Source organism: Helianthus annuus, chromosome 1 (genome assembly GCF_002127325.2).
Source record: "Helianthus annuus cultivar XRQ/B chromosome 1, HanXRQr2.0-SUNRISE, whole genome shotgun sequence".
Lineage (NCBI taxonomy): Eukaryota > Viridiplantae > Streptophyta > Magnoliopsida > Asterales > Asteraceae > Helianthus > Helianthus annuus.
The window spans coordinates 145,748,502-145,761,118 of record NC_035433.2 but is presented as its reverse complement, the minus strand read 5'-3'; the positions used below and the strand labels follow the sequence as shown (position 1 = coordinate 145,761,118).

Genomic DNA, 12,617 nt, shown 5'->3' with positions numbered 1-12,617 from the left:
ATTACATAACTATACAATTCTGTGTTTCTATCTTAAAAAGATTATAATTATATTACATAATTTACAATTCTGTATTTCTAGTAAGTCATAAACGTCTTAGTTGGTGTACATAATGAATGATCTATAACATGTTTGTAACTTTCTATCAATGGATATTATAGTTTGTTAATTGTTGTATATATTCATCTAAATACTAAGTATGATTATGCAAATTCACAATTATATAAACCTAAAATAATATAAATTATAATACAAGGAAAGTAGTATAAACAAATATGTTATATATCATTATTACAAGGAAAGTAGTATAAACAAATATGTTATGTATCATCATATATATGTACACCAACTAAGAGTCTAAGACAATATAATTATACTTTTGTATAAAGTATTCCTATGAACTTGACTAATGAGATGTACATAAACATCATTTTAGATACACACTTTCTTTACCAAATTGCCCCTTTTAACACTTAGGAACCCAACATCCATGAAGTCCATACGGAAGCCCGTATGGAAACTTTGCTCTTGCGATTTCTTCGAATGATGAAGCGTCTAATATTAGGGCGTAACCTTCGCCATTTTTGTCACTCACCATTGATATCACGACCCCTATGCATATGAACATTAGTAAGAGCATAAAAACTTAACTTAAAACTTAATGTATCAAGTGTATTTGATGCATACACTTAATCACTTACCATCATCCTCTTTTGTTGCCCCAGGGCGTGCAACAAAAAAAGGTTCTGATGGAACCGAACCTTCATCGTACCAGCTCTTTGCTTTCTTATCTTCGAAGTCTATCTGTAAAACATGTGAAACACATTACAACCATTAAATTCTTTCTAATGTGAGTTTCTAGATTATATAACAAGCAAAGTTTGAGGATTAAATGTACCTTAGTGATGGTGTTGGGGAAGTTACATGGACGTTGCGCACCACAAGCGTAAGCATATCTGTATTTCTTACCTAGATAAGCTGGATTAATGCTACACATATCCATCCCCCTTCCGTGTTCATCGGGGTTTAGAGCGTCTACTAGTTCTCCATTCGGACTTCCATCGAGTGGTATTTTAAATCTCCCAACCCTGTAATAATATGTTTTAGTTTTTAAGAAAATTCAAAAAATCTAACTACACGATTTTCATGTTATTAGAGATAAAATGTTACATGTTATTAGAGAAAATATTATATGTTACGTAGACAAAATATTACATGTTACTAGACAAAAATTACATCACATTTTAAAACTGTAATTCATAAAAAAAAAAAAAAATTATGACATGCCCATTGTGTACCTAGCATCGGGTAGAACATCGTCGCCAGACCATGACCGGAGATTTTGAAGCCTTAGTTTATCAAGGATTGCAGGATTGGCATTATGTTCACAACAATCAACTATAACTCCAGTTACCCTCCCATCTTCGTCTTTATCTTCATATGCATTAATGTAGTGAAATGTCACAAATAGAGGAACTTCCACACTTGCCACCTTCAAGTTTACATGACAAATATAAGTTACTTTACATAGTTTTAAACAAAGAATTTGATAGTATTTGTGAATTTAGGATTCAACTAAGTATTTCTAGGCATTTTTGAATGTTCTTATATTTCTAAACAATTTACTACCGGTTCAAGCGAACTTGGTAGAGTTAGGTGAAAAACTGTGACGGTTAAGTTTGGTGAAAAAATCTATGGAGTTCGCTTGATACACCAGGAAACACCAAAACATTGTCTGAATAGCTTGCATGATTTCGCTAGCAGAGGTAGCGAACTGCATAGAAATACAAGAACCCTAAAAAATGCCTAAAATACCACTAACTATTTCAAAAAAAGAAAAAGAATTAAGAAATAAGAAAAAGATAAAAACTCAAACATTGTATGTTGTTTAATGGAACTTACCAATTTGCCACTAGCTTTGCACATAACATGCATAAACCCTTTGGACTCAGGATGCCACTCAAACTTGTAAAGTGGTGTAGGTTCAGCCCTTAACAAGTTTTGTGCACAATACCTTAACGGCATCTCGGGCACAACCACATAATGTTCAGTCACTGGAAACGAATGGACCCAGCCTGGTGACGGGCCACCACGACAATCAACCCGACCAATCACCTTCCTTTCATTTGAACCGGGCTCCATCCTCACCACTTGATAACCAGGGTTTAACAAATCTGGCAACAATGTTAAAAATTCGGACGCAGTCACTATAGGATGCGCCGAGTGGACTAAGGTACCCAAAGAATCACTATACTCAAACTTTCCTAAAGTTTCTAAATTATTAGGGTTGATAACAATCGACCCTTTGATTGTCTCAGTAAGACAAACCACTCGGCCGTCACCTAACTGAACAACGCCAGTATTGGCATTATCAGTTAGGGACGCACCTGAGAATAAATTGGCCAAGTCACCAATATATGCTAGGAAATTGTCATGTTTAGGGACCTCCGAAAATTCACGGTAACAAAGTTTATTATTTTTTCTTGCGGCCTTGTATGCATCGGATTCGATTTGCCGGTGAGCCATAACGAGGCGTCCGTTCTCGAAGTGGAGGCGGACTATGGTGGCGTAGCCGTCGAAAAGGTGGCGGAAGTTGTAGTCTCCTATGTGCCATAGTCCTGGTCCATTCCTCAAGTAGGTCCCGTTCTGCATGGTTGCAATTCAAAAGTTAGACATATTATAACTCAATGATGTGCAAAAAAAAAAAAAAAAAAAAAAAAAACATACATCATTGTTTAACGGAATTTAGAACATAATAATATTGTGAAAGCAGTAGACACAGAAAAACATGAATTGGTGGCAACAATTATGTTTGTAATATATATATATATATAAATTAATATATATCATCTCATAGAAAAGGAATCTTTATAATTTTTTTTTGAGTGAAATTAACATTGTGAGATTTAAATTGACTTCTAACATTATGCAAACTTGGGGACAAAACACTTATACGATAGATGATTTTGAAGGTTATAAAAAGATCATTCATTAATTTGAAAGAAAAAAAAATTGTATGTTTGGTCAAAATCGTAACATTTATCTTTAGAAATTAGATTTGACAATTAAAAAAATAATAAAATGACTAATAAACTTCAGGAGTTGGTGAGAACTCATAAGTATTTTATTAATGAAAATAAAATAAAAAACATCAAAATCAGTTTGAGATTTATTGTATGCGTATGATTTCTTTGATTGAGTTATTTGTTCCTCATATCACTTAGAAAGATTGATAGATCGACTGATATAGTATTACGTACTAGAATAATAATATTATGGGTGTCAAAGTGGTGCACTACAATTGCTATCAACAGATTTGCACTAGCATATTGAATAATAAATCAATGCATCATGATTAAAATTTTGACACAACACACAAATGCAAACACAAACACAAACTCATACCAGCCACTGAGGGATCTCTCCTTCCACAACAAGCTCTCCTTCCCACCGATCTTGTCGGACACTTGTCCACGCTGCCAGCTTCCGCTCCTTCGTTGCAACCTGATCTCTCCACGGTGGTTGTTGAACAACCACCGGGGGAAAATCCGTTGCTACACTCACTTTACTTGACTCTCTACTCTTACTAATCTTCTGAAACATAGCTTGCCCAAAGGTACCATCACTATCGCGGTTTGCAACCGCCATGCATGACCGCAAACCATAGTTTCCGATGGCTGAATATGAAAGGGAGAAAGCCATAGGAAAGAAAGAGGTTTGCTTGTTAGTAAGGTTGTAAAATATGTTGGTATATAAAAATATAGAGCTTGAGGGGTATATATATAGGAGTTTGCGAACACTATGTGTTAGTGAAAGCTCGTAGTATCATAATTAATTAATGATCATCATAAGCATTTTTATATTAGTAGAGAACATTAAAAAGTATATAATAATAAAATTGATAGTTACAAGAATAAAATTGGGAATTAATTACTAATATATAAGACGAATTTACATCGAGATAGTTGATAAATTGAGAATGAATATAAAAAAAGTTTTTCTGACGAACAAGAGAATTTCTAGACGAGAGAACTTTAAAACTTTATCTATTACTCGCTTTGCCTTATTGTTTTGAAATATTTTGTTTTATACTATAATTAGATATATTTTAACTCGTTGTGTTTGTAATTCATTTGAAAAAAAGAAATATACTTTGCGTACATATCCATGGCCATGTATATATGTTTTAAGTGAAAAAAATGTTTTTTTTTCCTTTCTTGTTGTTGTTGTAAGAATGCTTAATTATGCAATTTTAGTAAAAGAAAAGGATTGATTAATTAATTATAGTTTGTGTGTGTTTTATGCATGGTGCAAACATATCTCCATATATTTTTTTTAAGGGTGAATTTCAATATGTACATGGACCATTGGTCACCGGGTCCCCGTTAAGGACGGTTACCCGTCAGCCCAGCATTCTCAGACGCGATGTTCTATCGGGCCCCGGGTGCCGCTCTGACTGACCTTCGCCCGGAAATCATACTGCCCCCACACGAGAGACTCGCTGGACTAACAGCTGGGTAAAACCGGGTTGCCCTCTAGATCGAACCATGCACACCTGTAATTTATTAGGGTTTCTACGTTACAAGTGAAACATACATTTTGTTAAGCTGATAATCTCTTCTATTTATCTTACTTCAATCATGTACGTAGTTTTAATTTTTTTTTTCTTTTCTGAAATAATATAGTAATGCTTACACATTTAGTAAGTTCAATTATTTTTCTTAAGTTGGCAGTTATAAATTTGTATAGAAAAATAACAAAAATATGAAACACTTTTAAAAATAAACAAAAAGATATACAGAAGGCAAATATCAGATAAGTATAAGTATATAAAAACTCTATGTAGGACAATAATATATTGACCGTCAATTACAATTTTAATAAACAAATGCTAAGACAATTTTTTTGCATTATTTACTGTTTTGATACATACAATAATATATTGACCGTCAATTACAATCTTAATAAACAAATGCTAAGACAATTTTTTGTATTAATTTACTATTTTGAAATTATAATAAAAAACAACTACATTCCTTAAACTAATGTAAATCATTTGCCAGATGACAAAACCCAATTTCAAAATACTAAATTTTTGTAATTTTGTTTCGAATAACAAACTAGATGTGCACAACTCGCCAAAAGAAGATAAAAAAAAATATATATATACAAAACAAATGAATAGATCAATGAGCGAATATACAAACGAGAACAAAACACCAAAAAATATAATAACAAAAAGAGCATCTAGAGGTGAATATACCCAACACATAATTTAATGGCGATTCTCGAAACTAAACGCCACGAAGGGCAAATGTATTCGCTTTGAACTTGATTGAAAGATCCAAATAACATAGTGTGAGCACCTTTTAATTGGTTTCGAGAGTATCAAGATGGAATCCAGTGATTTTCGACCGGCGGTCAAAAACGTATATACATACCTAAAAAAAATTATAAAACCGGGGGTCGAAAACATATATACTTAAAAAATTCTATACGAAAACTACATACTGAACACTACTGAGCGAACATGGAATCTATGAAACAGTTCGTAAAGCTGCATACAATTTGCATTTGATCAAGTCAGTCCAACGTTCTAATTGTCCGTTTGGTAAATATTATTCAAATATGAATAAAATGATGAGGATAACTCCTTTCCAGCAAGAGCATTTTAGTGAGATTCCATCAGATAAAATATATAAACATTTAAAAATTTTCATTATAAAAAATCACCAATTCACCACTAAAAAGTTGACTATATATATTACAGACAAAACATCACCAACAACTTGTTAGGGTTAAACACATACGGAATGAACACACACAAGAAAACAGTAAATGAGCACAAGGATTTATAGTAGTTATGTTGGTTGCTATGTTCACTGTGGTGCAAATAGGATTTCTTTTATTTTTCGGGTGTTGCAGGTAATTACAAGTACAATGTTATCATTATATAGAGACTAATCTAGGGTTAGAAAATTTAATATTCAAGTTACGCTCAAACCCGCATGAAGACCATTAGGGTCAACTAAATTAAAACCCTAATTCACAGCAAATTATAAACTGTGCGAGTTTGGGCCACGGCCGACTGCCCTCCCTTTGGCCGAGCATGCACACCAAATCGCCTAAGACAACTTAGAAACAACTAAGAACTGTATGCAATTATTTGTGGTTGAGCAATAGGTAATCACCAACGGATACGAGCCAATCACACAAAATATAAATAACAAAGAAAACTTTATAAATATTCGTCATTGATATGTAGGTAAGCCTTGACTGGCTATCAATGGTTGCCTTCCGTTAGTACGTAGGAACTCAAATGCCTAAGTGCCCAAAATGGCTTTTACATGTGTGCTTGGAATGTGCGAGTTAGGAAACATATGATGCGTATCATTAGCATATAGTTTTTTTCTTCTGAATGATCCTTTATTGACAAGTTTATCGAGTGATACAGAGCTAGGAAATCTTTTATATAATGACGTAAAGATGAGTTTGTATGTTAATCAATCATTTGTAAGCATGAAACTTGTGAATTCTATCGTAAAAACAAATAAAAACATGTCTAATCACATCAGAATGGTATCAGCAGTGAATCCGATTTTAGAAAACTCTGTACTTATTATGATTTTAAGATAGCGGATGGTTAAACTGAAATTTAGGGGCTGTTTGTTTACATCTGAATGGCTCCATTCAGAGGTAAGCCTCTGAATCGGTCAGAGGTTAGACTGTTTGGTTCAAAAAAACTTCACCTCTTAATGGAACCATTCAGCTCTGAATGGTTCAGCAACTTTTCACATCTGAATACATCTAAATGAAATATTGGACTTGTATGCCCTTTGCCCTAACATAACAATACGTCGCTCCCTTCACGAGTTCTCCACGGCGTCATCTCCTCTCCTCTCCACTCCTCCACAATCGCCGCCCTCCTCCTCCACAGCCGCCTTCCACATCGTCGGACTCCACCACAGCCGCCTCATCTCTGCCGTGTCTGACCTGTATGCGGCCTCCACCACAGCCGCCTCCTCTCTGCCGACGCCTCCTCTCTGCCGACGACTGATCTGTGAGCGGCCTCCACTACAGCCGCTTCCTCTCTACCTGTAAGTGTTTGACCTTATGTTCCATCTTTTACATTCAATTGATGCCCTAGGGTTTCATCGTACTATTGTTGTAGGTTAACAAAAGTTTATGTGTTGTTTAGACATAAATGTTCCGATTTCGTTTATATGTTTCATGAAGCATGTGACTGATTTGTTCCGATTATGTGGTTCCATTTTTTACATTCAAGTGATGCCCTGGATATCGTTGTTTAATCGACCTTGTTTTAATTTGATCTGTTCCGATTACATTTATATGTTACAAAGTAGTTCAGAGGGATAAAAATGTCATTTTACACCGTCACTCAGAGGTTCAACCAAACAGCACTTTAGTGGTTCAGCACTTACTGGTTCAGAGTCTCTTAACCATTCAGACCTCTTAATCATTCAGCACTTATTGATTCAGATGTTGCCAAACAGCCTCTTAAACTCAAACTTTGGGATTGACAAGAGTCATAACTTGATCAATACTAATTAAAAAGACTTCGAAATTTTTACCCAAGGCTCTCATGAGGCACCAAAGTTTTCGCACTGGTCTTGCATCAATTGAATAAACACATATTGTCTAGTGATTTTTACTATAAATTGTCATAAAAAAAATTATCGGTTTACCTCTCTATGATCTAGGAGTTTCCATGAGTTTTCCGTAACTCTTTATGACAAGAAAAATTCACCGAGTTACCAAGACATATATCAATATCTCATAACTTTTTCAAAACTTAATTTGATTGTTTACTATTATTATTATACTAGGTTATAACCCCGTGTATTACACGGGGTTGAAGAAATAAATTTTATATACTAAATAATAAAACAATATATATTTAAAACCTCATTTATTATACGGGTTGAATAAATATAATTTTATATATTAAATAAAAAAATATATCTATAAGAACCATATTGTACAGGTTGAACAAATGTAATTTTATATACAAAATAAAAAAGTTATATCTTTAAAACCATGTGTATTACACGGGTTAAATAAATGTAATATTGTTTATCAAATAATAAAATAATACATCTTTAAAAAACTTCATTTATTACACGGGTTAATAAATGTAATTTTATATACCAAACAATAAAAAAAAGTTACATTTTTAAAAATATGCGCATTACACGATTTGAATAAATGTAATTTTCTATACTAAATAATAAAAAATATATATTCTTAAAAACCTCATGTGTTACATGGGTCGAGTAAATGTAATTTTATACAGTGAAAATAAAAATATTTAATATATTAATACAAAGTTTGGTTTTCGTGATAAAAATAGATTATTATGTTGTTGCAGAATTTGTTAACGAAGTCTCAATAAATTTAACCCTTTATTTAAAACTCCGTAAATGTATAAATGATAAATAATATTAGTTAATTTTATTTTAAGTTTCGTAAAATTTATTTTATACCAAACTAAACAAAACGTTCAAATATAATTAATTCAAATAAATAATATTATAAATGAGAAGAAGATTAAACTAAATAAATATTATTCATAAGATATTGAACTAATAATATTTAGTAGGAGAGTTATCTATAATATAAGATATTAAATTAAATAATATTTTGTAGGAGGATTATCTATAATTAATTAGAAGAGATTAAATTAAAATAATAATTATCTATAAGATAGGCCTAATATGATAACAAGTGTCCCTAAAGTGGTTTCTTTTATTATAGTAGTTAGATTATATATATTAACGAATAGTGTTTTCAAAATTTATTATTATTATACTAAGTGATGAACATTTAATAATTGTTATTAAAATCATAGGTGATGAACATTTAGTATATTAAATTAAATTAATTCTTGATATTATTTTTTTAATATTGATAAATAGTTGTATTTTTTTAATCAACTTTTGTTCTTTTAAGTTTTTTTTTTCTACTTTTTGAAAACAGTTTTGTATTCAAATAGAATATTTCTTTGGTATAGGTATTGTGATGAAGTGAAACAATTATGACCCAACAATATCGGTACATGTATGTGTATTATTGGAATCGGTACCAGTGTTTGGCTTTATAATTTTCGATTTATGTAAAACATACGGCGATATCCTTTTGGTCATTCCACGACTTTATTATTATTTTTTTTGTTTTTCTCTTTCGTTTGGTATAACGAGTGACTATACCGTACCAAGTCGAGCTGATACTAATTGAATTCGTGCTACAAATTTTTTTTATTATTGTATAAGTGATGAACATTTATTGATATTATTTTATTAATGTTGATAAACAATTGTACTTTTTATTTAAAAAAAAAGTTGAATAAGTAGTCCTATTTAAATTATTTTTTTTCTCGAGATTCTGGTGTAAGTTTTTTTTTAATTTTTTGAAAACGGTGTTGTATCTAAATAGAATATTTCTTTGGTATAGATAGGTATTGTGATGAAGCGAACCGATTATGACCCAACAACATCGATAGATGTATGTATATTATCGAAATCGGTACCATTGTTTGGTTTTATGGTTTTTGATTTATGTAAAAGATGCGACGATATCCTTATGGTCATTCCACGACTTTATTTTTTTGGTTTTTCTCTTTAGTTTAGTATAACGAGTGATGGCACCGTACCAATTCTAGCCGATACAAACTGAATTCCCGCCGCGTAGCGCGGGGGAATCCCACTAGTGTATATATTGTTAATAAAGGACGATGAATAGTAACTTTATTTTTATAATAATATATAGTTTTTTATTATAATTTCATTAATATATTATAATAGTTTATTATCCTATTTACTATTAATAATATATTTTTAACTTTTTTTTCCTTTTTTAGAAACAAATAATATTTCCTTTACGATTTTTTAATAATTTTTTTCTTTGTTAGAACATATATTAATTTATCAATTAATTTGATACTTCTTTAACAATTTACGTTTATAACTTTTTTCTAAAAACTTAAGTACGTAGTTATGTTTGATTTTCCCTTGACATTCTGTTGTAGGTTTTGTTAAAAATAAAGTTTTACTCAAATAAAATATTTATTTGGTATCATAAAACGATACGATGATAAACTAAACCAATCTAATGGTTTGGCTTTCTAAACAACATGTTTTATTTTCAAATCACGTTTGTTTTACATTATCATTTGCTCGGTTTCGCAGCAACGTGCGACGTAAAAAAACAAGTATATATTTTTTAAGGGTGATGAATAGCAATTTTAAATTAATAGTTATATAGAGTTTTTTTTAATGTTTTATTATTTTAATATTATAAAACCTTATTATTATATTTACTTTTAATATACTTCCTTTTATTTTTTAAAACCGTATTAACTTTTCTCATTTACTTTATTTTCATAATTCTTTTTTTAAATGATGTTACCTTTATCAATTAATTTAATCTTTCTTAAATAACTTTCGTTCGTTAATTAAAAAAAACTTAAGTACACAGTTGTGTTTATTTTCCCGCTGGAGATTCTGATATAAGTATTATTAAAAACGAAGTCGTATTCAGACAAGAGTATTTATTTGGTATCGTTTTATGATGCGATAACAAACTAAACCGATTCTACTGTTTGGCTTTCGAAACAGCATGCTCAATTTTCAAATATCGTTTGTTTAACATTATCATTTCCTCTATTTCGCCGCAACGCGCGACGCTAATAAAACCTAGTTTTAATAAAAGTCCACAAACGGGTCTAAATTTCTGATTTGACCAAAACATGCTGGACAACTTTGTTAATATACTAACTTACTTCCAAACCTTTAAATAGCGGTGCACTTGATGTTAACTATAAATGACATTCAAATACACCAATAACAACTCATATCATGATATGTGCAAATCATCAATCATATACCAACAATGCTTATCAATTCGATTATCGTAGTCCTTATACGCGTATCATACTTGTAGCTCTCACGTAGGACGATATTTCTTCAAGCTTTAGCGAATCGTGATTGGAGCTTTTCATCGCAACCAGTGAGTTTGCAGCTCTCTTTTTATCTTGTTTTTATCTTTTAACTCGGGGGTGGAAAACATGCTCTTTAAATTATTATAAGCGTATATGTGTGCTTTGTTTTGTGATGTATTAAACGTGTTGATGTTATTTGATTTATAACAATTCAACTCTGGGATAAAGCTGTTGGACAGGGTTGGTTGCACTATATGGACTGACACCCCTACTCATTATCTATGCATTTGCTAGTTAAAGTACCACTAATCACCATTTAAAATGGCACTTGAGTGAACCTCCCCCAATTGAAAACACGAGAACTTGAAAATTGAAAATGTGAGAACTTGGAAACTGAAAATGTGAGAACCTGGAAACTGAAAATGTGGAAACTTGAAAATGGAAAACGGAAACAACATACCCTTTTGTATAATTGTGTGAAATAATAACTTGGCTGAAAACAAAAACATCAATAGGCTTGGTTGCAACTTCTATAAACATAACTGTTTCTTTGCATTTTTACATTACACATGCAAGCATAAGGAAGCTTTATCTTTCAACGTTATCTAATTGTTTTAGCGCGAAATTATAAATATGCAACTCACCAATTGTTTTTAGTTGACCTTTTAGCATGTTTTTTCAGGTGATGACAACTATGTTACCTATAGACTTGGATTTAGTAGAGATTGCATTTGAGAGTTTAATTGCATAGCATCTTACCTTTTCTAGGCATTGCATGTAAACTTTTGGCTCATTGTATTCTTGCGTTTCCGCCTAGGCGGGGTGTGACAGACGTGTTTGTATGGTTCTTTTCTCAGGTTTTTATTGTCAGGGTTTGCATAGGGAAATGGAGGTGTACATGGAGACTTGGTTTGGGTCCGGTTTGGGTAATCGGGTTTAATCAGGTCATGGGCAACCCAAGTTGGAAAGCTCATGGATTTATGGTTTCATGACGATGGTTTTGGAGGTGCAATCAGGTTAGGTTATGGAGTGACTTGCATGTGTTAATATACACGTGTATGGGTGCATGCAATGCATGGGTGGTAATCTTTTAGTACCCGATACATTGGACCTCGGGAATAGAAATATGTTGTATATCTGTGTAGTTTGTAACCCGGGGTTATTCTATTACATCTTTCACTTGCGGCGGTTAGCTTGTGGATTTGGAAGCTTTGCAATCGGTGAGTTCTATCATCCTTTTTACATAATTATTTTGGGGCTAGCATACATGCGTGATTACATGATTTTTCCTACGTTTACATGTGGTTACTTGGTTTAGTTAAATGACGAGTTTTACAAAAGTATTATGTACTAAACGCTTTCTAGTGAGTCAACGTTAAATAGGGAATCGTGTGATTATTAGAGGTGTGTAGACGGGTTGTGTAACTACCTATGTGTAGTCAAATCCAAAGCTGAATATTTAGAAGTGTAATACATTAATTGTAACAAATGCATGAGGAATTAATTATGTCTTTATGAAATAACCCTTTTTACGGGTACGAATATAGTAGCCTATTAGGTCAACTGATATGAGCTAGCCCATCTGGCACAACCGGAATAAATTAGCCTAATGGTACAACTGGGATAAATTAGCCTAATGACACAAGTCGAATTAATTAGC

At 32.0% G+C, this 12,617-nt stretch overlaps 1 protein-coding gene across 1 annotated transcript; it reads right to left on the bottom strand.

Moving 5' to 3' along the window:
- Nucleotides 1–261: 261 nt before the first annotated feature.
- On the bottom strand, nucleotides 262–3,748 carry LOC110926648 (carotenoid cleavage dioxygenase 8 homolog B, chloroplastic). The gene is made up of 6 exons (XM_022170363.2): nucleotides 3,406–3,748; nucleotides 1,903–2,646; nucleotides 1,299–1,492; nucleotides 899–1,088; nucleotides 702–804; nucleotides 262–612 (listed from the first exon to the last, which is right to left on the bottom strand). Exons 1-6 carry the CDS (start codon nucleotides 3,700–3,702, stop codon nucleotides 467–469), a joined length of 1,674 nt encoding a protein of 557 aa, XP_022026055.1. The 5' UTR covers nucleotides 3,703–3,748; the 3' UTR covers nucleotides 262–466.
- Nucleotides 3,749–12,617: the final 8,869 nt, after the last annotated feature.

What these genes read in the sequence shown, in the direction of transcription:
- LOC110926648 (XM_022170363.2), bottom strand. Translation starts at nt 3,702, where the DNA reads ATGGCTTTCTCCCTTTCATATTCAGCCATCGGAAACTATGGTTTGCGG. An exon ending in GAGAGATCCCTCAGTGGCTG is followed by an intron (nt 2,647 to 3,405) that starts GTATGAGTTTGT and finishes GCAACCATGCAG; the next exon opens with AACGGGACCTACTTGAGGAA. An exon ending in GCAAAGCTAGTGGCAAATTG is followed by an intron (nt 1,493 to 1,902) that starts GTAAGTTCCATT and finishes GTAAACTTGAAG; the next exon opens with GTGGCAAGTGTGGAAGTTCC.